The following is a 27,217-nucleotide window of genomic DNA, read 5'->3' as shown; positions in this document are numbered from 1 at the left end:
TCTCCGTGCTCAAAGCAGGCTCAGCACCACCTCCAGCAATCAAAATCGTCCCGTTTTTCCCTTTCCCATTAAAAATGTTGTCCTGGCGGGTGCTCGCCTGACCTTTCTCTGCTCCGTAGGCTCATCGGCACGTTCCGCATGGTCCTGCAGAAGGTGGTGGAGGAAGGGCACGTGGAGGTGACCGATACGCTCATAGACGACAACAACTCAGCCATCCAGGTGGGTCGCAGCTCCCCTTCCCTTACCCGACCCTGATAGTGCACGGGAAACGTGAAATCCCACTCTTTGTGCCTCTCAGGGGAAATTTGGGATAAGAAATGCCCGGTCTGGGTCTGCGCCCTTCATCCAGAGCCCCCCAGGTCTGGCTGATGCAGCTCATGGGAGCTGTTTGCCATGGAGACTGAGTTTTATGACACACGTGGAAATCCAGCTACTTTTGATCTCCCTGTGTATCAAAATGCTGGTGTTTTGATTTAAAAGAATAAAAATTCAGCCTTTCTGCCTGCTAGACACAACATTTTCCTGCCTCTATAAGCAGGTTCCCAGGCTCAGCACAAGGGAGCTCCATCAGCAGCGACAGGAGGTGACTTCTGGGGGGCAGAGGGAATGAAACTGGTAAAATAAATGGGAAAAAGTCCTGAGGAGGGGCAGGGGAGCAGAGGCAGCACAGCCCCAGGATGCTTTCTGGGGCTTGCTTTGGGCAGAAATGCCACGTCCCTTTATTCCCCCTTTGTTTTGGGGATGGTTTAACCCCAGGTCTAAGCTGGAGCCGGGAGGTGAGGGTGCAAGCTCACTTTTGGGGCTTTCATCAGGATTTCGGTCCCTTCTCCCGTGCAGTCTCCATGGCAACTCCAGGAGAGTCAAAACTCACAAATTTGTCTCCAAACCGCTGCTGCCGGGCTCCGCTCCACCAGGAGGAGGAATTTGGGCTGCAGGAGCCCTGCAAAGAGAATCCAGAGGGCAACGCCCGGGGCATTTTGGTGACAAAACGCTGTTGGAAACCCAAATGTGGCACAGATCCCACTGAGCAGCAGAGTCGGTGGGGGCTGTAGTGTTGGCAGAAAACCCATTTGGTGCTCCCAGGGGTGGGCATCACCTTTGAGATGCAAAGAAAAATGGGTTTGTTGGAAATGATGCTCTCCTCTTTAGGTGTCTTCTCTCTCACAGGGACCCCCTGTGCTTTGGGACCCCCCTGTGCTGTGGGATCCTGAGTTTTGGGACCCCTGTGCTTTGGGACCCTGAGTTTTGGGACCCCTGTGTTGCAGGGCTCCAGGTGGGTCCGGTTCAAAAGACCCAAGAGCTGCAAAGCCAGGAGAGGTTTCGTGGTCGTGTAATTTGGCCATCAACAAGGGGCTCTGGGACAGCTCAAAAATTATTGGCAGCTGGCCAGGGAGCAAATAAAATAAAAGATAAAGATAAAAATTAAATTAAAATAAAATAAAAATAAAAAATAATAAAAAATAATAAAATAAAATAAAATAAAATAAAATAAAATAAAATAAAATAAAATAAAATAAAATAAAATAAAATAAAATAAAATAAAATAAAATAAAATAAAAATAAACCATACAAATAAAAGCCAATACAAATACAAATCTTTTTAAATGTCCAGTGACAGAGGAGCCAGCAGTCCTTCGATGAACTATTCCACGGGGTAATTTTCTTTGCCATTATAAGTCAGAGTTTCGTTTGCAGTGTGAATTTGGTTTCAGTTTATAGCTACTATTTTCCCTTCAAACAAGCGACAATTTTATTCGGCCCCAAACCAAAATTGTTCATTTTATTGCACCCATCATTTCTAGTTTCTTTTTAAGGATTTTTTTTAACTTTAAAAAATAGTTTTAAAATAAGTTTTCAAGAGCGAATGTCTCATAGCAGCACTGAAGTGGCTTGAAAATATGAAAAATTACTATTTCAGCATGGATCTCTCCCTCTCCTCTGTATTTGCTTTTTCAGTCCATTTGAAGCAGCTGGGTGGGGGCAGCACAGTGGGGCAAAACATTTTGATTGACTCAAATTTGCCTTTTTCCATGGAAAGAATAAAATCAGTCAAAACCGTCCTCAAAGCTGTGTCCAGCTGGGCTCACTGAATGCCCTGAACTCCCCCTGGCCACATCCTGCATTTTCTGGCCCTTCTCCCTCCCTTGGACACCAGCAGCGGGATATAAAATCCAGGTAGTTTTATATAAATATAAATGTAAATGTAAATGTAAATGTAAATGTAAATGTAAATGTAAATGTAAATGTAAATGTAAATATAAATATAAATATAAATATAAATATAAATATAAATATAGGTGTATGTATAGGTATAGGTATAGATAATACAAATACAAGTATAAATATAAATATAAGTATAAATATAAATATAAATATAAATATAAATATAAATATAAATATAAATATAAATATAAATATAAATATAAATATAAATATAAATATAAATATAGATACAGGTGGTTCTCCTAAAAATACAGGAAAAGGAAGGTTTTCCATCACATTTTTCCTGCACAGGGTTTGCCTCTCCAGCAGTCGCTGGCAGCTGACTCCTGATGGATACTAACTGTGGGAAATTGTGTATGCCCAAAAAACACCCAAACCATCCTAGAATCATAAAAATCAGAGAATATCCCCAGTTTTAAGGGACCCATAAGGATCGTACTGGGAGGCAGCAGCTCGGCCACCCGATGCGGGGCAGCGCCGATCCTTTTGGGGTCCCTCTGCTGGGGACGTGTCCTCCCTCTTCAGGGCTCCTGCCACCACCTCTCCCATCCCTGGGGTGACAAATTCTGGTGACATGGTGACAAATTCTCCTTTCTGCTAGAAAAAATCCCGTCCTCACGTCTAACACCAGTTGTCTTTGCATTGAATGCTACCCAGTAACTTCCTAGTGGAAGGTGAAGAAAGATTTGGGGTTCAGGTTTGGTTTAACCTCTGTGGCTGATGGTTCCATATTTGCCTTTCCCAAATTCTCTGTTTTTAGTGGAGACACTTTGCTGGCTGCTCCGACCAAAGCAGAGTTTTTGGGACTTTGGCCATCAAGACAAGGCGTTGGTGGCTCTTTGCAGCACCATGAGCTCTCACACCCTCATCCAGGCCTTAAAACCCTGCAGGCCCGCTCCCCAAAATGCCTCAAGCTCCGGACGAGAAGAGGTTTGGGGGACGTAAGGCAGCAGCTCCTCCTGCCTTTGGGATTTTGTGGGCTCCTTGGTGCTGAGCCCATCTCCTCGTGCGTTGCAGACCAGCATCTCCATAGAGATCCGCTACCAGGCCCAGGACGGGACGGTGGGCACGTGGAGCGACAAGGAGTTCCTGGAGACCCCTGGACCCCGCTCGGAGGGGGACAGCAGATCCCCTCTGGAGACCGACAGCCTCCTCCCCGGCCTTCGGCAGAGCTCGGACGTGTCCCCGGGGAAATCCAGCCAGCAGCCTGCCGACAGGAGCTTCAGGAGGTAACGGGGACAGTATGGTGGTGGTTGGGATGCCACCAAAGCACAGCAGCATCCCCAGCACCCATATGGGGGAATTCCCACCCCATAGCGCTCCTCTTCCTCCTCCCCAGCATCTGTGGGACCCACACCACAGCTGGAGGTGAGGATGGGTGATATGGGGCCTCGTGCTGGTGCCAAAAGGGCCTGGTGCTCCTACAGAGCCCTCCAGCACAGAGCCAAGGCCTCCCACGAGCATCGGGGTTCAGAGTATGTGGCAGATGTTTGGGTTATAAATGTGGTTAAATACAGATCTGAGGAGGGTGAGGGGTCTGGCTGCTGGCAAACCCCTCGTATCGGGTGGGATTGGGGCTGGTTGATGAAGTCTGGGGTCCTGCACCTCGACCCCAGGGCAGGAGGCAGGTCCTGACCCCATACTGGTGAGGATGCTTATGGGGTCTCGGTGCCTTTGACATTTGCCCATGTGCCGGGAGCATTAAGAGTGTGAACGTCCCATGGTGAGGCTGGAGGAGACACCAGGGATGCTGATAAGCCCTGTTTGCTGCTTTGTCTCTCTAAATGTCACCAAACTTAAATGAAATCTCCATCCCAAGCCAGGAAAGGCGAGCCCTCTTTGGGTTCACTGGGAACCCCTGGATGACAAGGGGACACCTCCAGTCCTCTAAGGGATGTTGTTACCACCTTTCTGTTAGCTTCCAGCTCTTTGGCATCACTTTTGGGCTGGGCTGGGTGCTCTGAACCCCCTCATCCAGCTTTTAGGCAACAGGAGGGCTTTGCAAGTGTCAAACCACTCGCGTATAACAGCACCGGGTTCTCGGGCTGCCAAGCAAATTTTTTCAGGCAAATTTATGTCATTTGTGTAGTTGTGCTGTCCGTGACGGTCACTCCGCCTGCCTGGTTCCCACTCCAGTAGCTCCTGAACCCTGCTGGAAAAGCAAAGCCCTCGAAGCCCTGAACTTGCTTAAAATCTCGTGGAAATTGGTAACCAGTAGAGGAGGGGGGAGCTGTGCATGGGGGACGCAGAGCTGGGTGCTCCGGTCGCTCTGTACCCCCCAGCACCACGCAGCCCCTGGCTGAGGGTCGCAGCCCAACCGCTTGCAAGGTGAATCTCGGAATAACCCTAGGAATTGGCCAATTAAAAAAAAATATATATATTTGCATCAAAAATACTTGCAGCTGTGCTGGTTCATGCACCCCCCACCCTGCATTTCCGCAGTCATGTGCGCTGGCAGTGTTTGCTTTCTGCCTGCATTTAGTGCTTTATTACGGCCATATAAGGGCAAAATTTCTTTTTCCCCACGGTGGGATTGAAGAAATATATTCCCAGTCGCCCGCATCGCTCCTAGGCACTTAATTAACTGTGTGAACCGGGCCAAAACCTGTGGATTTTCAGGCAAATGGGAAGCGCAGGGCTTTGGGGAGGGGTCTTGGGGCACAGCCCTGCTTGCAGAGCCCCCTCGCAGGGTCCCATCCTGCCCCTACAGCTGGAGGTGGCTGAGCTGCCCCCGTGCTGGTGCAGAAGGACTTTTTGAGGCTGGTTAGCACCCAGTGGGTGACCCATCCTTCCTACCAGGGAGCTGAAATGAACACAGAGGTTTAGGAACAAGCAGCAGGGACGTGTGCGGGTTGAACACGACCACGGCAAATCCTACTCAGCCCTGATCCTCTCGCTGCATTTCCCCCACAGCTCAGCAGGAGGGAGAGCAGCTCTCAGGGGTCACAGTCTGGCAAAATCCTCTGAAACTTGGCAGCATTTTTTCCTTGATATCCACAACGTTTTCCAAAAAAAAATCTCATCCACAGGGCTCACCCGGAGCCAGGCTGCTGCAGCTCCTTCCCTGGGCATCCCAGGAGCAGGCAGTCACCCCAAAATTGCAGGGCGTGCTCTAAGCACTGCCCCAAGCAAGATATCATGAGGATAAGTGCACGAGGGTGGCCCCGGGCTTCTCCTGCTGCCTTTGTCCCAAGGAGAAAAGGGGATGGAGAAGATTTGTCCCGCAGCAGGAGCACAGAGGGCTTCGGTCCCATCAATATCAGCCCCAATACGAACACCAGGGAGGAAAGGGCCTCATTTTTCCCATCTCACCACCCCCCGCAGGATGGAAGAGGACGAGATGTATTACCACAGCGAAGACGAGCTCCTGGGCGAGGGGGACACCCTTAGCCAGGGCTCCCTCAGCACGAGGTAGGGAGGCAGCCAGCACCCACCCGTGCTGGTGGCCGTGGGGTGTGCAAGTGCTGCGTTGCTCCTGCCGTGTCCCCGGGGATGTCCCACAAGCGTTGCTGCTGAATTCCCACTTCTCAGTTGCAGGAGAGCTGCAGCAGCATCTTTGGAAAGGATGCTCGGGGGCTGGGATGCAGGAGGAAAGGCTGTGGGGTGCTGCCTCGCCCGGGAAGCCTCTCCTCCTCCACAGACGTCCCCAAAACCTGAGACCAGCCCTGTCCAGAGCAGGGACAAGCTCCCTGTGATGTGTGTTTCTGTTTGCAGTGGTTTTTCTTGCCGTGCAGTGCTGTGGTTTGTCCCCCACCGTGCCCAGAAAGGGTTCGGGGAGGAGATGCAGCGAAGAGAAGCTCAGGTAAAACCCAGGCACCAAGCTGACACCAGGGCCCAGCCCCACAGGGCACATTTGGGATTATTTCCCATCCAAAACCTTTATTTGGATGGGGAAAATGAGGATGGGTGCGATGTGTGCCAGGCAGTTTGTCTTCAAAGGCAGGCAGCGTGCCCTTGCACCTTTAATCTGGCAGTGCAGGGGTACGTGGCTGTGGCTCTTTGGGGACATTATTTTGTTTTTCAGCCAATTCCCTTTCCTGGGAAGGTGCAGGAGGGGAGAACAAACGGGCCTGAAAGGGGAAGAGCAGCAGCAGCAACCAGGAGCACATAAATAGTGCCGTGCTTGCTAGGAATTTGCCAGCTGGGACCAAGGGAGCTGCCTGCAGCTCAGCCCCGCAGGCAAACTCCTCCATCAGGTGCTCCAGGTCCCTCTTCCATCACCAGAAAAACAACTGCAGTTCCCAAAAGATGCTCATGAAAGAGGAACGAGCTTATATTCTGGACAAAAACAGCTTTGTCCCCAAACCCACCGGCCCCTGAGGCTGAATTCCTGCAGCTGGGCACAGGAGCTCGGAGGTGGGTGCGGGTGGATGGGAAGGGGTGGCCAACATCGGGGTTGGCCCCAGGTGCAAAGGAACAACCATTTGCTCCCCAAAAAAGTCCCAGCAGGATTCCTGGCGAGAAAGTGCAGACGCAAAGCCATTTTGCTATTTTTTTATTATTATTATTTTTTTGTTATTTCAGAGGCAGGCTGAACAACAGCAGGAGGCTGCTCTTTGGGAAAAAAATCCTAAAATACAGCCCCCAGACGTGGCTTCCTTATGGCTTGGCCCCTGCCTGATGGATCCCCTGGGAGCCTGGGCTCATCCTCTGCTTGCACACACGGCTGGAGGCATGTTACCCCTGGAAATGGGGGTCCCAGCCCACTTATTGTTGTTTATTTTTATTATCCTGGAAAAAAAATAGGGAGATTGCAGTGATTTATCCCAAAGAGGCATTTTTTTTCAGGAATAACAGGGCTGGAAGCTTGCAATGGGAAGGGAAAGATGCAGAAAATGTCGGTGCAGCCTGTCCCACCTCTGGGACAAAGCCCTGGGACGGGGGGCTTCACCCCTGTCCCTGCAGTCCTGCCAACACCCGGCAGCTCCCCAGCTCTCTGAGCAAATTCACCCCAAGCAGAAGGGCAGAGGCGAGGAAGGAGGTCGGCACGGAGGGGACCAGTTCAGCTCCACCAGTTCGACCAGTCTCAGCCCCAGAAACCAGTCTGCGGGGGCACAGAGCGTGCCGAGGCTGCAGGGACCGGTGTGAGGCTCAGCTCAAACTGGTTGTGGGTCTCCAGGCATGCGTGGAGTGCTCTGCTGTGGTGCTGTGCTCTGAGGTTATCCTGTCCTGGAACAAATCATCCCTTTTTTAAAAACTCTGGCACAACGGAGGAGCCCTCTGACTTCTTATCACAATTTTTCCACCCTCTCTCTGTAAATGCCCCAGCCTTGGAGACGACGCAGAAGAAGATCAGCACTTTAGGTAAATACCCCCACGTTCAAAGTCTTGCTCTCCAGAGGCCAATTCCTTAAATCCAGGCCAAAATGTCAAAACCTGGGGGGCCCAGATCTGCCACATCCAGCTCTGTGCCTTTCACCAGGGCTCTCCAGTCGGAGCCTGCTCACCCATCAGTGCCCAACACGAGCTGCGTGGAGCCCTGATCCATCCATTTGCCATCTATTTGCCCCTGGGTTCCCTCTGATGGGCACTTCCAGAGCGCTGCTGCCCAAATTTCGGTGGGATGGGGCTGTGTGCGCATCGCCTCTGCCCACCGCCTTGAACCCGAGCCCCCGCCACACATCACCTGATAGCTGCTGGCCTTGAAATATTGATGGGCAGCACAGAGCCCTCAGCCGAAAGCAATCTGGGCACGGTGAATTATTGATCGTGCCTTTTTTTTTTTGTCCGTGCCCAGCAGACCCAAACCGTGCCCGACCGGGTTCAGCCCTCTGCCCTTCACTAATTACCCTCACAGCTCGTTTGATCCAAAGCTGGCGTCGCTGCCAAGCTCTGGCGTTGGATTTGGTGATGGAAACCATTTGGGCACACACGTCTGTGGTGTTGCACGTTGCCTCCACCAGCACAATTGGCCAACCTGGGTCCTTTTTGTCCTGAGAAAAGGCAATGAAACCATCTCCCAAAAACCATCCAGCAGCACATCCTGGGCACATCCAGCAGCAGCAACCAGCAGCTGGGCTGGAGAAGCCTGGAAGGCACTGACCAGGTTATCGTGTGCCCTGCTGCTGGTGGGATGCTTCAAGAAGCCTGATGGTTTGGTTGTTTTTCTCTCTTTTTGGTGCCTCGCCAAGGATTAAGTTCAACGACGGATACAAGTCAGTAGCAAGGTACCAAAACGTCGTGGCTGGTGGGGGGTCGCCCTCATCCTGGCCCATCCTGGTCATAAAATTAGGGAATCCTGTGATGGTTTGGGCTGGAAGGGAACTTAAAAAACCATTTAGTGCCAAGCCCTGTGCTGACGCAGGGTCGGTCACCGGAGGAGATGCAGGAGGAGGTCTGTGCTTTGCTGCTGGGGGAGGTGGAGAGGATGCAGAATTTGGGATAGGATCTCTGTCCTGCTGCCAGGACGGTGCCTCCTTGCTGCCTGGCCATGAAGTGCTGGTCAAGACCAGAGCAAGACCTTGCCCTTCGCTGTGCATTGCAGCGAATGAACCTCAGCATCATCTCCAGGAGATCCTCCAGGGGTGGGGATGGCACCTGGTGCTCCTTTCCCCTATTTTGGTGGGCTCCCGTGGGCCGTGGGAGGGTTCATCTGCTTGGGGGGTTGGTTCTTCCTCACGTTCATCCTCCTGGCTGTGTCTCTTCCAAACAGCGAAGACCCCGAAGACCTCAGGTACCGGGGATGGTTTCCCTTCTTGTCTCAGGCCCTTTGGGCATGCTGTGTGCATGCAGGTGGCGTGTGTTGGCATATCCCTGCACGGTGTTTGGCCCCAAAGAAGGATCCTAACTTCTTCCTGCCCTCTTCTTACTGGGGGCAGAGCTTTCTTGTGCTCACCCCGCTCCCTTCTCCCCAAAGGGCAGGGCTTTGGGTTTGGTCTGTTCTCCCCTATGACCAACAAGGACATCCTTTTACTTGGTAGCCTTCTGAAGGAGCTTGGAGGATTAGATTTATCTGTCTGCCTAGCTATCAGTCCATCCACCCACTCATCCATCCATCCATCCATCCATCCATCCATCCATCCATCCACCCACCCACCCACCCACCCCAATACAGTTCTTACTAGCCACCACCTCATCCTAATGTTATTTTCTCCATCTGCCCATTGATCCATCTCAATAAAACCCATCCATCTCATTGAATTCCTTTCCATTCATCTGTCAATGCAATTCTTTCCATTCATCCCTCCATCTGTCCACTTCCATATAGGTCTGTGTCTCTGTCCATCTATCGCAGTGCCATTCCATCCTTCCTCTTTTTTTTTCTTCTTTTCTTTTCTTTTCTTTTCTTTTCTTTTCTTTTCTTTTCTTTTCTTTTCTTTTCTTTTCTTTTCTTTTCTTTTCTTTTCTTTTCTTTTCTTTTCTTTTCTTTTCTTTTCTTTTCTTTTCTTTTCTCTTTTCTTTTCTTTTCTTTTTTCTTTTCTTTTCTTTTCTTTTCTTTTCTTTTCTTTTCTTTTCTTTTCTTTTCTTTTCTTTTCTTTTCTTTTCTTTTCTTTTTTCTCTTCTCTTCTCTTCTCTTCTCTTCTCTTCTCTTCTCTTCTCTTCTCTTCTCTTCTCTTCTCTTCTCTTCTCTTCTCTTCTCTTCTCTTCTCTTCTCTTCTCTTCTCTTCTCTTCTCTTCTCTTCTCTTCTCTTCTCTTCTCTTCTCTTCTCTTCTCTTCTCTTCCTTCATACACCCATCCATCCATCCACCCATCCATCATCCACCCATCCATCCATCCACCCACCCATCCATCCACCCATCCATCCACCCACCCATCCATCCATCCATCCATCCATCCATCCATCCATCCATCCATCCATCATCCATCCATCCATCATCCATCCATCCATCCATCATCCATCCATCCATCCATCCACCCATCCATCCATCCATCCATCCATCCATCCATCCATCCATCCATCCCTTCATCCACCCATCCATCCATCCATCCACCCATCCATCCATCCATCCCATTCCCACCTCCTCCTCTGGCACGCGTGTGAGCTGGGCTTTTTCGGTGCTTTCTGCATGCTGCTGAGCAAGACTTTGAGCGCAGAAGGCTGGTGCAAGTTTTGTCACCGCATCAGGACGAATCTCACCTGAACTTTGTGGTTGCAGAGCTAAGGCTAAGGGCAGAGAGAAGAGACACCTCGTGTTGCCATTCAGGTACCTGACTCGTGATTTAAATCCTCTCCACCCCGGGCAGATTTACAATGCAGATGGCCCAGCCGAGCTGTTGCCATCAGCGTTTGCTTTTCTGGGTGGATTTCCTCAGCTGTCCCCCAGCCCCAGGCTGATCCCTGCCCGTGCTGGGCTGAGCAGGAGAGCCCCGCTCCTCCTGCACCTAATTTTTGGGTGAGAAAAGATGTCCGTGGCCACAGCTGGGGATGGGGAGCACCCCTGAGGAGCAGGGGAGATGCAGGACGAAAAACTGCTTTATTGGGCTGGCTGGAGCTCCTGAAACACACTGAAATTCATTTGCTTTTTGTTCCCCTGATGCCCGGCCACCGGCTCCAGCAAAGGCAGAGAGAAGACGAAGGAGCACAAGTAGGTTTGCTTTCTCCACTCCTTCTCCTCCTCCTTGTTTCCAGCTGTTTTAGCTCACCTTGGGGCTGGCCTGGTACCTGCTGTGCTCTCCCCTTCCCTAAATCTTAAAATCTGAGCTTCTCGGGTCCGGAGGAGCTCGGGTCTCTTGGATATTTGGGGCAGGAAAGGGGTTTGGCACGGGTTATCAGCCAACAAGACCTGGCACCAGCTTTGCAGCTCCGTGCCCACGGCTCAGGCTGCCACATTATCCACGTGGACGCGTTTCTTCACCTCTTGCCTTGTTTTTATCCCAGTTGCTTGTGTCGGTCCCAGAGAGGTGGGGAGAAAAATCACTGCCCTGGATAGCCTGGTCCTTGCTGGTCGCCCTCACAGGCTGGGTGGAAGGGGGAGAAGAGGGCTGGGGATGGGGTTGGGGTTTGGGATGGGGTCTCCAGCACAGCCTGGGCTGGAGGGTGGTGTGGCTCTGGGGTCTGTCCTTGGCACACATTGGGGACAGAACCTACTTTATGGATAAAATTCCTGCAGAGAAATGAGCCGTGGCAGCCCCGCTCTCTTTCCCTGCTCTCAGCTCCCCAGTAGAAAGCAATGATTCGAGTGTCCTACCCCTGAATAATTAACCAGGAACCCACAACCAGATCGTTAACCAGGAGCTGCCCAGGAGAGGGGCTGCTCACAGCTCCCTGCACGTGCTGCAGGTCTGCTGCGAGCTGTGCTCTCCTTGGAGCTGCAAAATTGTGGACGTGCCTTCCTCCATCAGATCAAGACAATTTATCATCTCAAACCCTTGTTAGGCACCAGAAAATCCGCGGGAAGCACACCGTGGGAGGCTGCGTGGATGCTCTGGTGTCTAATACAGGGCAAAGCTCGCTTGGAGACACCAAACCAGGCTGCAGCGGGCCAGCAGCTGGCACGATTTTGGAGGGTGCTGCAGGAGGCTAAAGCCAGGCAGTGGCAGAGGGGGTTGTGGCACAGCCTGTGCTGGCATCTCAGGTTCACAGCTCATGTAATATTCATGTGGGGACAGTATCAGCTCTCCGCCGGCTCCTGCCGCCTCCCCTGCGTGTTTTAGCCCGGCAGGAGCAACAGAGGGGCTGGCACGGCCTTTCCTTAACGCTGCCAAAACCCCTGCTGTGCCCAAAAAGGTGGATTTTGGCCAGGGTTGCCCATCCCTGCTCATGGGGCACGAGGGGATGGCCGTCCTGCCGTAGATGTTGGTGGATCTCCCGTCTCGGCGGAGCTCTTCCCGTGTCTCCTGGTGGCCAGCGGGTGAAGGTAGTGCCCCCGCGGGATGGGGAGGGGATGGGGGCAGCGATTGGGAGCTGTCGGTGCTCATCTGGCTTGGAGAAGGTGACCGAGGGGGTTTGGGATGGGGTCGGAGCTGCTGGGGGGGTTACCTGGGTGCCTGCCCCCAAAGCACTTGGGATGGCTTCCTCCTGGTCCTTTGCTTCTTCCCTTCTCCTTGATATTTGCCATGTACGCTGCCAAAACCCACCCGAATCCACTCCTTTGTGTGTTTTTTGGTTTTCCTCGGTGGCTGTTTCCTAAATACTCATCCCCCTGGGGCTGCAGTGCCTGGGGGAACACCAGGAGGGGCAGGGCGAGGGAAGAAGGGGGGGCTGAGCCGAGCATGGGGACATGGCCGGGTGCCCTCTGAACCCTGCTCTGGGGCTGAGGCTCATCTCACGGGTGGGCTAGAGGCTCTCAGGATATCTATTTCCCATTTCTGGGGCCTTTTCATGGGATCCTGGAATGGTTTGGGTTGGAAGGAACCCTAAAGACCACCCAGTTCCACCCCCTTGCCATGGGTAGGGACACCTCCCACCACACCAGGCTGCCCAAAATCCCTTCCCACCTGGCCTTGAGCACCTCCAGGGCCACCAACCTGACCCAGTCCCATCCCTAAATCATGTCCCCTAGTGCCACAGCCACGTGTCTTGTCCCACATGGCCCCAAGCCAGCCCAGGACCTTTAAGCTCCCTGCCTGCCCAAACCATTCCACGATTCTGGAATTAAATTCCCCGGACAGATACAGCGATTTTATCACCAGCCATCCGCAAGCAAATTGCCTGCACGACAGCTCAGGGACTGGTGGGATTTTTTTTCCCCATTTTTTTAAGAAATTCCTGGAGAAGAAGGGAACAGAACCAGCACTGGAGGTGTGCAGCTTGCCGAGGGGCTGGAAGGAAACCTGGCAGGGGGGAGCAGCCTCAAAGCAGAGATTTACAGCCTGAGCTGCTGTTTTTTTCTCATAATAAGGGTGTTTTCAGAGGGTTTAACAGTGCTGCTGCCCCCAAAACAGCTCTGGGAACACAGATCCCACTCCTCACCCATCCTCCAGGCTGCCCCTGTCTGGGGGTCCTGCGGGCAAGTCACAGCCACCAGAGAGTGCCCGGAGACCTCGAGCACTGCTTCATCCCAGCTAAAGCCCAAGCACCCCTCCGGCAATTTGCTCTTTAATTTAGAAAGGAGTTATCGCGCCGTCTGATCCTGCTTCTGCTGGTTTCACTCCTGCAGCTGCTGTGGCTGCTTTTGGGGATTTTCAGCTGATTCTTGAGGCTAAAAATCCTCATTACCTCCAGCCGGGTGCAGCTCTGCAGCTCCCAACTCTTTGCAACCAGCAGCACGGACTTGCGCCCAAATAAGAGTGAAAAATCCTCATGGAAATGCCTGCAAATCCGTTGTTGCCTTCAGCAATCTCTGACCTTTGGTTCAATCTGTATTTCAGAGCAGTCCGGTGTTGTGATAATCCTGTCGTGTGCTGAGCGCTGCATTTTGAGGGCATTTTTGGTCACCCTGCAGTGCCGTGCTGTACGCAGCTCAGAGCATTTGCTGCTGTAGCAGAGCAAGCCAGGGACTAGAAATTAAATTCATTTAAATGGTCATTTAAATGGTTTAAATTCATTTAAATGGTGAATTTAATGAATTAAATTCATTAAAATGGGGTGAGCTGAGAAAACACCCTGGGATGCAACCATTTAAAAAAAAAAAAAACCACTTGAATTTTGTCTCGTTTCCTTCTGAACTGGATGAGGTGTAAATGGAGGCTAACAACAAGGTGAATTTTCAGCTCCAGCAGCCAAATATTTTCTCTCAGACTCCCGAGATGCCTCTGTTGAAATGGGGAAGTAAAACAGGGTCTGGGTGCCCGAAGCGCTTATGGTTGCATCCCACTGCAGCATTTGGAGCCAGGGGGAGTTTTCCTTCTGACACTTGGCTTAAAGGGATTAATATTTTTGGAAAGCAACCAGCAGGCAATTTGCAAACCTTTTCCCACCCAGCCCAAACCCTCCTGAGCGAATCTGACCCCAGCCCAGACGGCAATTGGGGTCCCCTACCCTGGTCCCCTGCAAGCGAGGGGCACCTGCACAGCTTTGCAGCACACCTAGCCAAAGACATTACTGATTTTTCACACCAAGGTGGCTAGAATTGGTAATTTTTAGTGAATTATTTATTTTTTTTTTAGGTAATTGCCCTAGGGAGCAATCGCACGGGGGTCAGGAGAGGAAGGGAGCAGCAGGGGCAAGCAGAGAGTGGGGCCATGGGGCAGGAGGAAGGGTTTGCTGGTGCTGCTGTTGTGCTCCAGCCTTGAGTTTTATCCCAACGTGGGGCATTCCTGAGAAAATATGAGGCCCAAAACTCGTATTTATGGGGACTTTGGTGTCCTGGCCCTTGTTTGCAGCTGTCCGTGTCTGCTCTTTCGGCTGACATTCCTCTCTTGCTTTGACCCGTGGAAAGCTCCTACATTTCTCACACCCAAATCCCAGACAACTGCACTGAAAACACAGGATTCAATTTTATTTTTTATTTTTTTATTTTTTCCCTTTCAGAGCTGGGAAAGGAGTTTTTTCAGCCATGAAGCTTGGCAAGGTGCGTCCCACAAAGGATGACCATCGGAAGCAAGGTAGGTGCCGGGAGGAGGAGTGTTCCCCGCTGCTGTGCTGCTTTTCCAGCATCTCCCACACCCCAGAAAAGCTCCTGAGAGACCCCACGAGGGGCTCACATTGGCCACAGCCCATCCATAACTCAGGGACAGGGAGTGCTTGGTGCAGAAAGAAGAGATCTCCATGGGGAATTGGATGGGCTCAGCCGCCGCGGGGCTGCCTGAAACCAGACGCCTTCCCGGAGACACACGGGGGGCAGCAGTCAGAAATTTGTTGCTGTTTCCATCCAGATCGAAGATTGGGTTTCAACGGCAAAGCATCAGGGCAGTGTGTTCTTGTGGGGAAGGAGGAAGGGACCCTAAAGCCCCCCACCCCACTGCCATCCCCTGCCATGGCCCTTGGGCACTGCCAGGGATGGAGCACCCACAGGGCAAGCCTCTAACTGATGAATTTCCTCCAAATACCTCATCTAATTCTCCCCTCCTTTATTTTAAAACCATTTTCCTTGCTCCTGCAGCAAGCTGGGGGCCTGCCTAGGCTGGTAAAGAGGCTGGAAACCTGCACCCTAGGAGCAGTGTTGCTCCAGTGTTGTTTTACCCCTTTCAGTCCAAGCCGTTTCTCATTTCTCATTTTTTCCAAAGCTTGCTGCCCTCACAAAGCCATACACAGCACGTTCCCCGGGTGGAATAAAATGCCACGTGAGGCAAACCTCCTTTTTTAATCCTTTTCGGACCGGGCTGCCTGTGAGCCGAGCCGGCGCCCGTTGTTCTCTGTGTTATCGGGGGGAGGTCGATAGGACGTATTGGTTACCTTTTTCTGCACCTTTAATTATTCATTGGGTGGAAACAACGAGAGGCATTCCTTTGTCTCCCTGTACCTATGCAGATGAACCCGCTGTTCTGGAGGCAGAAGACCTGGACCGAAAAGCCATGAGGCTCGGAGGGGGGCTGGACCCGGACACCATCTCCTTGGCCTCCGTCACAGCCGTAACCACCAATGTCTCGAATAAAAGGTGAGGGCCAACGTGAGCTTGTGCAAGCAGTGGGGGCACGCTGGCACAGGGGGGTAAAGGAAAAATCACGTCATCCCGTGCATTGTTGGAAATGTCCCACAAAATGTGCCGCGGTGGCTTGCAGTTTGTGTTCCTCACATTGAAGGGTTTTCCCTGAAGATTTTAGGGTTGCCCATGCTCTGTCCCATCCGGCAGCAAGTCCACTGACTGATGGTTCCCTCTGCTCCCCCCCCAAAAAGGTCCAAGCCCGACATCAAAATGGAGCCGAGTGCTGGGAGGCCGATGGATTACCAGGTAGGCGACAGCTCTCGGAGGGGAGGATGCTCAACAGGAGGCTTTTAGGAGAGGAAGAGGCAGACCGAGAGCTTTTATTTGAAACTCCTCAGACCACAAATGTCAGCAGAGTCACTGCCTGAGGAGCAGAACCTCCTCATCCCAGCAGGTCCCCCTCGGCTCGTGGGACAGCTCGGGGACCAGGAGGACGCGCTCTGCATTAAGCCACTTGCTGGTGTGGCTCCCCATCCTGAATCCAATCATCCTATCAGCCCAGAAAGCCCAGATTAACCCATAATAGCAGCAGCCCACCTCCAAGGCACTAGAAGAACCACACATTTGGCTTCCCAAGGCTCATATGAGCCATATTGCTCCCATTTTTTTCACCAGTTGGAGCCGGCGTGACTCATAAGTTGGTTTCTCTCCTCATTTTCACCGAGGCGTGCCGAGTCGGCAGCAATTTCGCTTTATGTCCTGGCCTCTTGGCACAGCAACACCTTCCTGGGGACACCTCGGAAGGATGCAAAGAACGATTTTTGTGAGAGATTTATTGCGGAGCATTGCCAGATCCGCTTGTGCATCCCAGATGAGACCAAACAGGAGCAGTATGTATGTGGAGGAGGTTTAATTAGACTCATAATGAACCTAGACCGAACAGTGAGGCTTTCGGGCAGTGAGTGTGCTTGGTTCAGGAGAGGTACAACCAGAACATAAAGAGGGGGAAGGAAATGCAGCCAACAGACAGAAGGGACACAAGTTCTGGTTATTTCAGCACTGCCAGGAGAGGATTTCAGAACGGTGCCATGCCCTCCTCCTCAGGGGTCTCTGTTACCCTTTCTCAGCTGCCTTGCAGGAGCACTGCACCCTCTGTATTTTCTAGGAGAAGCACCTTAGGCCAGCTGGGGTGTCACCAACCAAGCCTCTCCTCCCCAAATCCCCCGTAATTTATGTTTTGTGGGAAGCAAACCCATGCTCCATGCTCTGGGGTTGAAGGATCAGGGATGCCCTGGGTCTCCTGCTCTCACCGCCTCGCAGCTCTCGGGCTTGTTTGAGCAGCTTGGTGTCTTTGGTGTGAGAAGGAAACCCCAAAACTGCCAACACTGTGATGAAAACGCTTCAAAACCAAAATGGGAGTCCAGGAGCAGCATCTGATGCTGCCCTCGAGGGGGAAAAGCCCACGAATCCCTCTCCGCAGGTCAGCATCACCATCATCGAGGCCCGGCAGCTGGTGGGGCTCAACATGGACCCCGTGGTCTGCGTGGAGGTCGGAGAAGAAAAGAAATACACGTCCATGAAGGAATCGACCAACTGCCCTTACTACAACGAGGTGGGTCTGTCCCCCAGCGATGCTCACGGCCCCCCCTGTTTCTACACAGTCAATTAAATGGGATTTCTTGCCACCCGGGGTCTCTTTCTTCTGTCAGTTTTTGTCGTGATAAGACAAAATCTCAAACCACAGAGAAAAAGAAAGGGAGCCTTTGCCCTCTGGCATTTTACAAATGGTACAAAGTGATCTGTGCCGACCTCTTCTCGGTTTTTCCAAGCAGTCAGTGCTTCCTCCTGCTTGCTCGGACCGCAGATGCTGCCAGGAGCTGGGGTTTTCCTGGCAGACTGAGCGCCGTAATGCTGTCTTTCTTCCCGAAAAGATCTGCTCTCCTGCCCTCACGCTTGCCCCTTCCCTTTCAGTATTTCGTCTTCGATTTCCACGTGCCCCCAGACGTCATGTTCGACAAGATCATCAAGCTGTCCGTGAGTGAGACATTGCATTGTCCTTTTTACCAGGTTTTAAGGAAAACGACCCCATTTTTCTCATGCACTGGGAATGGATGTAAGGTCCCTGACAGGGGCCGAGGTGTTGGGTCCTATGAACCTCACCCTGGTCCCTCTCTGCCACTGGCATTCAATTGCTGGGGCCACACAGCTCCACTGCCGTGTCTGCTGTGCCCTCTGTGGCTGATTGTTGTTTTTTTAGCTCACTAATTAGGAGCCCCCACATCCATCCCATGCACAGACCGTCTGTACAATTTCTCCCACAACAGGAATTAATTAGGGCACCGATTTTGATCATCCTAAAGACCTTTCATGTAAATGCCCTGGTGTCCTGTTGCCATAGTGGCTGGAAAACTGCACCTTGGTGCAAAAAAAATTAATTTCTTTGCATTGTTTCTATTCAATCTAAATAACACAGGCTTGCAAGACTGCTAAGCAAGAGCTGCCAGCTCTGCCTCTTAGGGTCCTAGTACAGACTAAGGTCCTGCACCGAGCAAGGAAAATGCATCATCAGCTCCCTTCCTGCCTGACATTAAACATCTGGAAAAAGCCAGGGTATGGGCAAATCGCTGATTTCTTTTCCTCTTGATTTCCAGGTGATCCACTCAAAAAACCTCCTGCGCAGCGGGACTTTGGTAGGCTCCTTCAAGATGGATGTTGGAACCGTTTACACCCAGCCGGGTACGTGGCCACGTTGTGGGACCACCGTGCGTGCCTGCACCCCTGAATAAACGCCTTTGCAAGGCAGGCACTGCTCCCCTGGGTGATGCCAATCTCACTTATTTAGTGTCCCAGACATAAGCCAGTCACCTGTACTCCCTCTGTGGCCAAGAAAGAGCACTTGGCACCTTCAAAGGAGGTGGCATGTCCCACCTGGAGTAAGGTGGCACCTCTGCACGTGCCAGCTCTCCGCTGACCCTCTGCAGAAGCCCAGGGTTGCTTTGCAAGCAAGGCATTGACCATTCAAACAGCCCAAGGTCCTGGGATCCTAGGAGGATCTTAAAGGCTCGCATTTAAACCAAGAAAGGGAGAATGTGCAATGAAAAAGAGAAAGAGGTTGATGAGCGCTGCTGCCGTGTTGCTGGCTGCTGATGAAGCCCGCAGTGACTCAGTGCAGACGGGCCTAATGAGCACTCCTGAAATCTGCTGTGTGATTATGGGCCTCGTTTATAGCACATCTGCTTCAGGGAAACTTTTTTTATAGAACTGTAAACCAGAAGTGAACGCTTTTGGCATTCTGTCCTTAAGCACGGGCAATGAGAGCAGGCACGGATGGGATTAGGGAGTTGTGTAAAGGAGGTGCAGAGGGGTCCCTGGAAAGCTCATCCAGTCCACTTCTGCCTAAAAAGCCCAGTCCCTGAATCAGGGAATCGCGTTGAGCCCTGCCTGGGGGGCTGACAAAGCAAACACACACCCAGGGGACCTGTGAAATGCCTGCTCTGATCATTGCCCCTCTGAGGGCTCCACGCTTGCAGCATGCCAGAGCTGAACACATCAGCATCCCTTTGGAAAAGATAGCTCCAAAATCACTGCATGAGGATGAAATCTGTCTCACAGCAGCCAGAAGGCACGTTAGGCCTTAATGACTTCGAGGCTACATCCCTCTTCAGACAGTTTATCCCATCGTTTCTCTGTCTTTAACACGAGACAGATCTTTTAATGAATTTTTCGGGAGTTTCTGCCCAAAATCCTGCTGTGCTCCGTTCTGACAGTGACTGTCTTGTCCCCTGGCTTCCAGAGCACCAGTTCTACCACAAGTGGGCCATCCTGTCCGACCCCGAGGACCTCACGGCCGGGCTGAAGGGGTACCTGAAGTGCGACATCGCCGTCGTAGGGAAGGGTGACAACATCAAGACTCCTCACAAAGCCAACGAGACAGAGGAGGACGATATCGAAGGGTAAGGATTTGCAGAGCCAGCTTCACACAGCCTTTCTTGGGAAAAAGGCACTTTTCGTGCCTCTTTACCTTGGGTTGTATGAGGACAGAAGCATTTCCAGATCAAAAATCAAAACCCCAAAAAAACAAAAACCAAACCAAGCCAACCAACAACAAAAAAAGCAAACAAAAACCAGGAGTGTTTAAAACATAGTTCTAGCCCCAAATGTTTCAGGCTGATTAAATATCTCCATGTGCATCCACAGGCTTTAAAATCCACTTCCCAGCCTCTCACCACACGGTCAGAAACCCAGACTAGGAGCAAAATGCTGGAGGCACCACCTGAGCTGCTTCAGGTCATTGTTCTGTGCTATATTCATGTCACTTTGTCTTGGGCAGCTCCAGCAATTCCTCTAGAAATTATTTTGTCCACATCATCCCCCAAGGCTCTCATTTCTTCTCCCAGAAGAGGAAAAAAACCTGCCAATAAAAGGCATTTGGTGGAGTTCAGGTCTCACCCAAAAATGATCACCCCTTCTACTATGATAAAGGAAAGGCTCTTCTAACATCCCTTTAATATGATCTGCTTTAGATATCTAAATTACATGAGTTAATTAAATGAATTAACTTTAATGAATTAATGAATGAATTAAATGAATGAAAAAATGAATTAAATTAAAATTGTCCCCTAGACACCACTGACAATAATGCTTATACCCTTTGGTGGGATGCAGATGGTCCCAGTGGCACCTCAAGCAGCTCCTCTAAGATTTTGCTTACAAAACCATCCCTCCCCATCCCAAAACAGGAGGATGGGTGGAGGTAGGACAGCAATAAAATGCAGGGCTGCAGAAATGGTCCTCTTTCCACCTCCTGGGGCTGGTGCTCAGAAAGTGGGGCAGCTTCTCACCCCTATTAGCCTCTCCTGGCCACCCAAGGGCTCTGCCCAGCCCAATTTGTGCCGTTGCAGGAACCTCCTCCTCCCAGACGGGGTCCCGGCGGAGAGGCAGTGGGCTCGTTTCTACATCAAGATCTATCGGGCAGAGGGGCTGCCCCGTATGAACACCAGCATCATGGCCAACGTGAAGAAGGCTCTCATTGGGGAGAACAAGGACCTGGTGGACCCCTACGTGCAGGTGGTCTTCGCGGGGCAGAAGGTGAGGGAGCTGCGTGCGGTACCGGGGGGTGACGTGAGCAGGAGCAGTCCTGGCACAAAGAAAACCAGGGGAGGTTTAGGTTGGATGTTAGGAAGAACTTCTTTACCAAAAGGGTTGGTGAAGAAATTTTTTGGTAAAGAATTTCTTTACCAAAAGGCATTGGGATGGGCTGCCCAGGGAAGTGGTGGAGTCACCATCCCTGGAGGTCTTGAAAGGACGTTTAGATGTAGAGCTTGGCGATGTGGTTTAGGGGAGGACTTGTTGGTGTTAGGTCAGAGGTTGAACTGGGTGATCTTGGAGGGCTCTTCCAACCTAGAAATTCTGTGATTCTGTGACACAGAGGCATGACAAAACCACCGTGTTTGCTGCATGCCACGTTCCCCTCTCTTGTGCAGACTAGGATGGGGTGGCAGCAGCCCCAGGAGAGGAGAAGAGCCTGTTATGGGGGGAGCCTCATGGCAAAATGCAGGTTTTGGTGGTCACTAGCAAGGAGGAATTCGGGTCGTGATGGGTTTTGAGCTCAGGCCACCCAAGAGATGTCAAACACCCTTCTTGTCCCACTCGGCAGGGGAAGACATCAGTGCAAAAAAGCAGCTACGAGCCTCTCTGGAACGAGCAGATCATCTTCACAGAAATGTTCCCCCCCTTGTGCAAGCGAATAAAGGTCCAGATTCGAGACTCGGACAAAGTCAATGACGTGGCCATTGGTACCCATTTCATCGACTTGCGGAAGATCTCTAATGAAGGAGACAAAGGTAAAGCTAAAGCAGGGTGCAGATGGAGAAATATTGCTTTGGCAGAGGTGTAGCACGATAGCCCAAGCTCTCTCCCCACGCACATCACTAGACGATCTTGTAGGTCCTTTCCAACCTCATGTTTCTATGATCCTATGATTCTATGTGCATATTTAAGTCTGTATCACTGCACACACACCAGCAAAGTGCCCTCCTTGCACACCCCCCTTCCCTACGTGCACGTCTGGTCTGCTGCAGGCTACCTGCCCACCTTCGGCCCCGCGTGGGTGAACATGTACGGCTCCACTCGCAACTATACCCTGATGGACGAGCACCAGGAGCTGAACGAGGGCCTGGGCGAGGGCGTCTCCTTCCGAGCCAGGCTTCTGATGAGCCTTGCTGTGGAGATCTTGGACACCAGCAACCCGGAGATCAACAGCTCCACCGAGGTGCAGGTCGAGCAGGCCACATCAGTTGCTGATGTACGTAAGCCTCCCCTAACCCTACAGTCTCCAGTGGAAAGTTTTGAGTCTTGGTTATCTCATTTATTTATCTCTGGTGTCAAAATCGGAGGATTTCATTTACTGTTGCCCTAAATATTATGGATCCCCCAGCACAATGAAAGCACGTCCTGCAAGGGTTTCAGGTTTTGTGATCATTCAGATGCTGGGAGTTAGAGACAATGAGGGTCATCTCCAGTGTTCTCACTCCCATCCGTGAAGACGGGGTTAAAACAGAAGCCAAAACAACTTTTTACTTGGGCAGATAATGATAGGACAAGGGGGAATGGTTTTAAACTACAAGAGGGGAGATTTAGATGAGAGGTTAGGAGGAAATTCTTCACTCGGGGGTGGTGAGGCCCCATCCCTGGAGATGTTTAAGGCCAGGGTGGACAAGGCCCTGAGCAACTTGATCTGGTGGGAGGTGTCTCTGCCCATGGCAGGGGGTTGGAACTGGGTGGTCTTTAAGGTCCCTTCCAACCCAAACCATTCTGTGATATGATGCTATGGAGTCTATTTCCCAACCAATTCTGGAAGTAAAAACAGAGCAGTCGAATGGCAGTGCACATCTGGTGCATTTTGGAAATGAAGTGGTCTCAGCTCACCTCCAGGGGAAATGAAACCACCTGGAAATAAAGCTGTTCCAGTTCTGAGAGAGCATCCAGGTGAAGGGTTTGATAATTTCAATTGGAGAACAAACAGGTTCACATTCCTGAGTCTCCTTTAGACAGTCCCTCACAAACGAGGGATGGCTGGTCTGTTTTTCCACTACATTTATCTCAGTTTCTCCACCACATTTAAACGTTAGGCTCAAATCTTCAACTAAACTCTCTCTGCAGTGAGCCTGGAGACCCCTCGGGTGGGTCAGGCTGAGGGGGACACCCCAGGGTGTCCTTGAGAACCCATAGGTGGTGGCACCTCACCTCCAGAGAGTCCTTGGGGTGCTGAGAGGGGCCAGGCACCCCTCTGCCCAGCACTGGGCATCCCCCGGGCTGGTCTGAACCCCGATCCATGGGATTTTCCCTGCAGAACTGCACTGGGAAGATGGAGGAGTTCTTCCTCTTCGGAGCCTTCCTGGAAGCGACCATGATCGACAGGAAGATTGGTGACAAACCCATCAACTTCGAGGTCACGATAGGTTGGTTGGGTTTTGGTGAGGGTGGTTTTGGGGAGCATTCAGAGGGGGGAATGAAGGATCCAGAGCCAAGAGTCTGTCCCCTTTTCCATGTTACCACGTGCCAGAGCACACGGACCAGGGATGATTGAGGGCCCTGGTAAAGCAGCCAGGGGGCAGGGATGGAGAGCAGGGGATGGAGATCTGCCATCAATTTGTGCCTTCTGGGCAAGATTTCGGAGAGCTGGACTCTGCCGTCCCCCCCATGGTTCCTGCAGATAAAACCTAAAACCTCCCCAGCCTGAACGAGAGGCAGGTCACCAAGCCCATTTAACCCCAATAAATTACAGTCCTGTGACTTCGTTTCACGTTTTATTCTCGAGGTAATTACGGGAACCAAATCGATGGCACGGCCAAGCCTGTCCTGCGGAGGAAGAAGGAAGGAGGGGACGGGGATGAGGAGGAGTCTGAGCTGCTGCAGAACTCGAGCGAGGATGAAGGTGGCGAGGACGGGGAGATGGTCTCTGTCTCCTCATCCCAGCCCATGAAGCCGCTGGTCACAGACAGGTGACGTGCCCAACCAGCCACACAAAGGGACTGAGATGGGCTCTGTGTGTCCCCACATGTGCTGGGTGTCCATGGGGCCATCACGGGGCGTAGCAGGCCTAGGGGACATGGTTCCCTATGGAGAAAACCCCATTCCCTGCTCCAGCAGTTGGGGTGGCCTAGATGATCTTTCAAGGTCCCTTGAAATCCCTGATATTCTGTGATTCTGTGATTTTTTAATGTCTAACAAGGGTTGAATTCACCTCTCCCCCACCTGGCCAGCTGTACACCCAACGCTCATGGCTGTCCAGTGCTCTAAAACTGTGGTAAACTGGGATGAGGCTAGGCAGTGGATTCAAAAATCATTCAGAAAACAGGTCCATTCCTGTACACGTAAATTCCATGCGTTCAGGAAACTAATCTAAAGCCAGGTCATTCCTGAGGGGCACTGCCAGTACTGCACGTCAGGGAGGAGAGGTCTGGGCTTCACCTCTTTGCTCTATTTAGCTGCACGACAGAAAAATGTCACAGGCACCACGTGGAGGCAGGCAATATCCATCTAGAGATAAGGCATGGATTTCAGCAGGGAAGGTAATTTGTGCTGGGACAAGCTGTGTTTTTCTTGTCACTTGGGATCTTAAAAGCTAGACAAGGTCACGGCCACCCAGAGAGGGGAGGGTGCAAAAATAATAATAATAAAATAAAATACTGGAAAAAAAGTCTGTGGGTGCACATCTGGTTGTCAGCAGACAAAGTGCTTCTGCTCTACCTGCCTCAGTTTCCCCAGCTGTAAAATTAAAACATTTTGTGCCTCCTTTACAAATTGCCATGTAGTGTGCAGGTAGCAATGACCTTAACGTACAGACGAGATCCAGACAGCTGCAACCAAATTCTGGTTGGTGTTTTCTGCCCCAAGCAGTGGGATCAGCAAACCTCAAATTGAGTGGGATCAGCACATGTCTTAGTGTGTCTGGGCTGATCTTCAGCCCCAGCCCAGGGTTTGCAAGTAAAGGACTTGTACTCAGGAAAGTTAATTGGATGTAACCATGTGAGAAGTACTTACAGCGGATTATTTTAGCCGTGTTTTACCAGTAAATAGATGTTATTTATCAGAACTAGCTGGCTGGCTGAACTCAGTTGGGAAACAAAACAAGCCACGTTGAACTGGGGCTGCTTGCACTCCAGTTTAGGTGTCTGCCTGGGGGTCCCTTGCTCCAGCTCCTTGTGCAGGTGAACACCAAATGGTGAGGGGATGAGGGGACACCCTTGGAGAGCCTGGGCTCAGCTGCTCACGATCCCTTCCTCAGAGCCTCCAGCCTCTGGGTGCCAGAGCACGGGGCTCTGCTGACATCTTCTGGATGGAAATACCCTCGATGGCTTCACTGATGAGCAGAGGCTGGTTTGGGGCTAAGGGTGACCCCTGCAAGATCTGCAGCAGCTTTATGCAGTAGATTTATGTTTGGGTGGGCTCTGGCTGGGGACAGAGTGGGATTCCCTCCTGGTAATGGCCAACCTGGATGGGATTTGGGGCAGGGAAGGGTGCTGGGAGAGCTGGAGCCTCTCTCCTCGAGGGTGCAGCTCACGTCAGCCCCCTTTCTCCCAGCCTGACCTCCTGCAAGCCCCTTCCCCATCACAGATCTGCCTTCATAGGAGAGGCAAGAGACAGAATTTGGTGCTGGCTGGGGCACTGAGCGCTTCTTTTGCCTCCTCCTGCAGGAACTACTTCCACCTGCCCTACTTGGAGAAGAAGCCCTGCATCTACATCAAGAGCTGGTGGCAGGACCAGCGCCGCAGGCTGTATAACGCCAACATCATGGACAAGATTGCGGACAAGCTGGTCAGTGAGGACCGGGGAGGGAGGCAGCCAGGGCTTGAGTTGGCCATGAGGCACTTCCAGGCACCCTGAGCACCTCTGCAGCTTGCCACAGAGCTGGGTGCTAGGTCCCAGAGATGAATGCAGTGCAGGTGGAGGCTCACAAGAGCAGACAGTGGATTAGAGGGGTCCAAAAAGGACCCACAAAAATAAAACCTATCACATACAGCCAAGAAACCATGGCCCTAGCCCAGCTACTCTCACTGGGGGTGATGGAGCTAATCCCACCACCCAGATCCATCTCCCCCATACGAAATTGCCCCACTGCCTCCCTCATGGCTTCCCCCGTTGTGCTGCAGGAGGAAGGGCTCAACGACGTGCAGGAGATGATCAAGACGGAGAAGCCGCACCCGGAGCGTCGGCTGCGAGGGGTCCTGGAGGAGCTGAGCAGTGGGTGCCTGTGAGTAAAAGATGGGCAAAGGTGGTGTGCTGCACACCCCTGCTCTCTGCAGGGCTACGGGCAAGGCTGTGGCACTGGGAGGGGGCCTCACCTTGACTGGTCATCCTCTGGAGGATGGGAGAGCATTTGAGCCATAGGATTGTAGAATTCCATAAATCCAGAGGGATTATAATCCCCTAATTCCATCCAGCCTGGCCTTGGGCACTGCCAGGGATGGGGCACCCACAGCTCCTTGGGGCAGCCTGCTCAGTGCCTCACCGCCCTCACAATAAAGGATTTCTTCCTTTCCTTTTTCTTCCACTTCTTTGGCTGCCTTGTGGCTTGGGCAAAAAAATTGAGGGCATTTCTCCCCAGTGAGGTGACCTCCTGGTGGCAGAGAGGCAGCCCCGCTGCTTGAGCCATCAGGATCCCATAAAATTCATGCTGCTGACCCTTTTCATAGGCGTTTTGTGACGCTGGCTGACAAGGACCAGCACCACTCCTCCCGCACGAGGCTGGACCGGGAGAGGCTCAAGTCCTGCATGCGGGAGCTGGTGAGTGTGATGCAGCCAGGCAGGGAAATGAGGAATTTTTGGGAACGGGGCAGGAACTTGGCACTGCAATGGGGAGTTTGGGTCCTGGGTGTGCTGGTTTCTCTGTGCACGGAGGGCTGGGGGTTGTTTCTGAAAAGAGGAACCCAAGAGCACTTGGGTCTTGCAAAGGTCCCAGGTGTCCCGCAGGTTCACAAACAGCTGAGGACACTGGAAAGGAGGATTTTGGGGAACCCTGCAAAGTGCAGCTGCTCCAGCAGTAGAGAAATCCTAAATATTTGGGGCTGGTAGCCCAGCTCCTTGCAAGGGAGTTAAGCAAGCAAAAAGACATCCAAAAGAGAAAAAGAAAGAGCAGGGGCTTATCCAGCTGGCTCAGCACAGGCCACCAGCTTCTGTATCCAGCTGCATCCCACCAAGCCAGGAATTTACCCCATGAAAACCTACACGCCCCTTGTTCTGTCCTGGGCTTTCCTTTAACCGCAGGAGAACATGGGCCAGCAAGCCACGACCCTGCGGTCGCAGGTGAAGAAGAACACCATGAAGGACAAGCTGAAGCTGGTGCAGAACTTCCTGCAGAAACTTCGCTTCCTGGCAGACGAGGTGAGAGCCCTGCCACAGGGACAGGGACAGCACCATGGGGACAGGGATGGCACCATGGGGACAAGGACGGCACCACGAGGCAGCAGCCAGGCCTCATGGAGGCCTGAGGGGGGAGAGGGCCTCGGCGCACAGCCCAAGGAGCCTCGCCACGTCTCTACACTGCCCCAAGCCTCCCAGGCTTGTCTGGTTGGAGCTAGAAGGA

At 52.0% G+C, this 27,217-nt stretch overlaps 1 protein-coding gene across 3 annotated transcripts in view; it reads left to right on the top strand.

Moving 5' to 3' along the window:
* Positions 1-11,846: 11,846 nt before the first annotated feature.
* OTOF (otoferlin) overlaps positions 11,847-27,217 on the top strand; it is a 32,809-nt gene continuing 17,438 nt past the window's right edge. For all 3 annotated transcript variants that reach the window (XM_082756517.1, XM_082756516.1, XM_082756515.1), the window contains exons 1-17: positions 11,847-12,021; positions 14,577-14,650; positions 15,516-15,642; positions 15,882-15,936; positions 17,111-17,242; positions 17,602-17,664; positions 18,282-18,366; positions 19,424-19,583; positions 20,532-20,718; positions 21,287-21,473; positions 21,711-21,934; positions 22,982-23,090; positions 23,450-23,633; positions 25,329-25,449; positions 25,785-25,885; positions 26,328-26,418; positions 26,899-27,015. In XM_082756517.1, the coding sequence (XP_082612643.1) occupies positions 14,602-14,650; positions 15,516-15,642; positions 15,882-15,936; positions 17,111-17,242; positions 17,602-17,664; positions 18,282-18,366; positions 19,424-19,583; positions 20,532-20,718; positions 21,287-21,473; positions 21,711-21,934; positions 22,982-23,090; positions 23,450-23,633; positions 25,329-25,449; positions 25,785-25,885; positions 26,328-26,418; positions 26,899-27,015 (1,992 nt within the window). In that variant the 5' untranslated portion in view covers positions 11,847-12,021; positions 14,577-14,601. The remainder of the gene's footprint in view (positions 12,022-14,576; positions 14,651-15,515; positions 15,643-15,881; positions 15,937-17,110; positions 17,243-17,601; positions 17,665-18,281; positions 18,367-19,423; positions 19,584-20,531; positions 20,719-21,286; positions 21,474-21,710; positions 21,935-22,981; positions 23,091-23,449; positions 23,634-25,328; positions 25,450-25,784; positions 25,886-26,327; positions 26,419-26,898; positions 27,016-27,217) is intronic.

Source organism: Aythya marila (genome assembly GCF_965140915.1).
Source record: "Aythya marila genome assembly, chromosome: 3".
NCBI lineage: Eukaryota > Metazoa > Chordata > Aves > Anseriformes > Anatidae > Aythya > Aythya marila.
The sequence above is the reverse complement of the archived record's forward strand: the minus strand, read 5'-3'. Positions and strand labels throughout refer to the sequence as shown.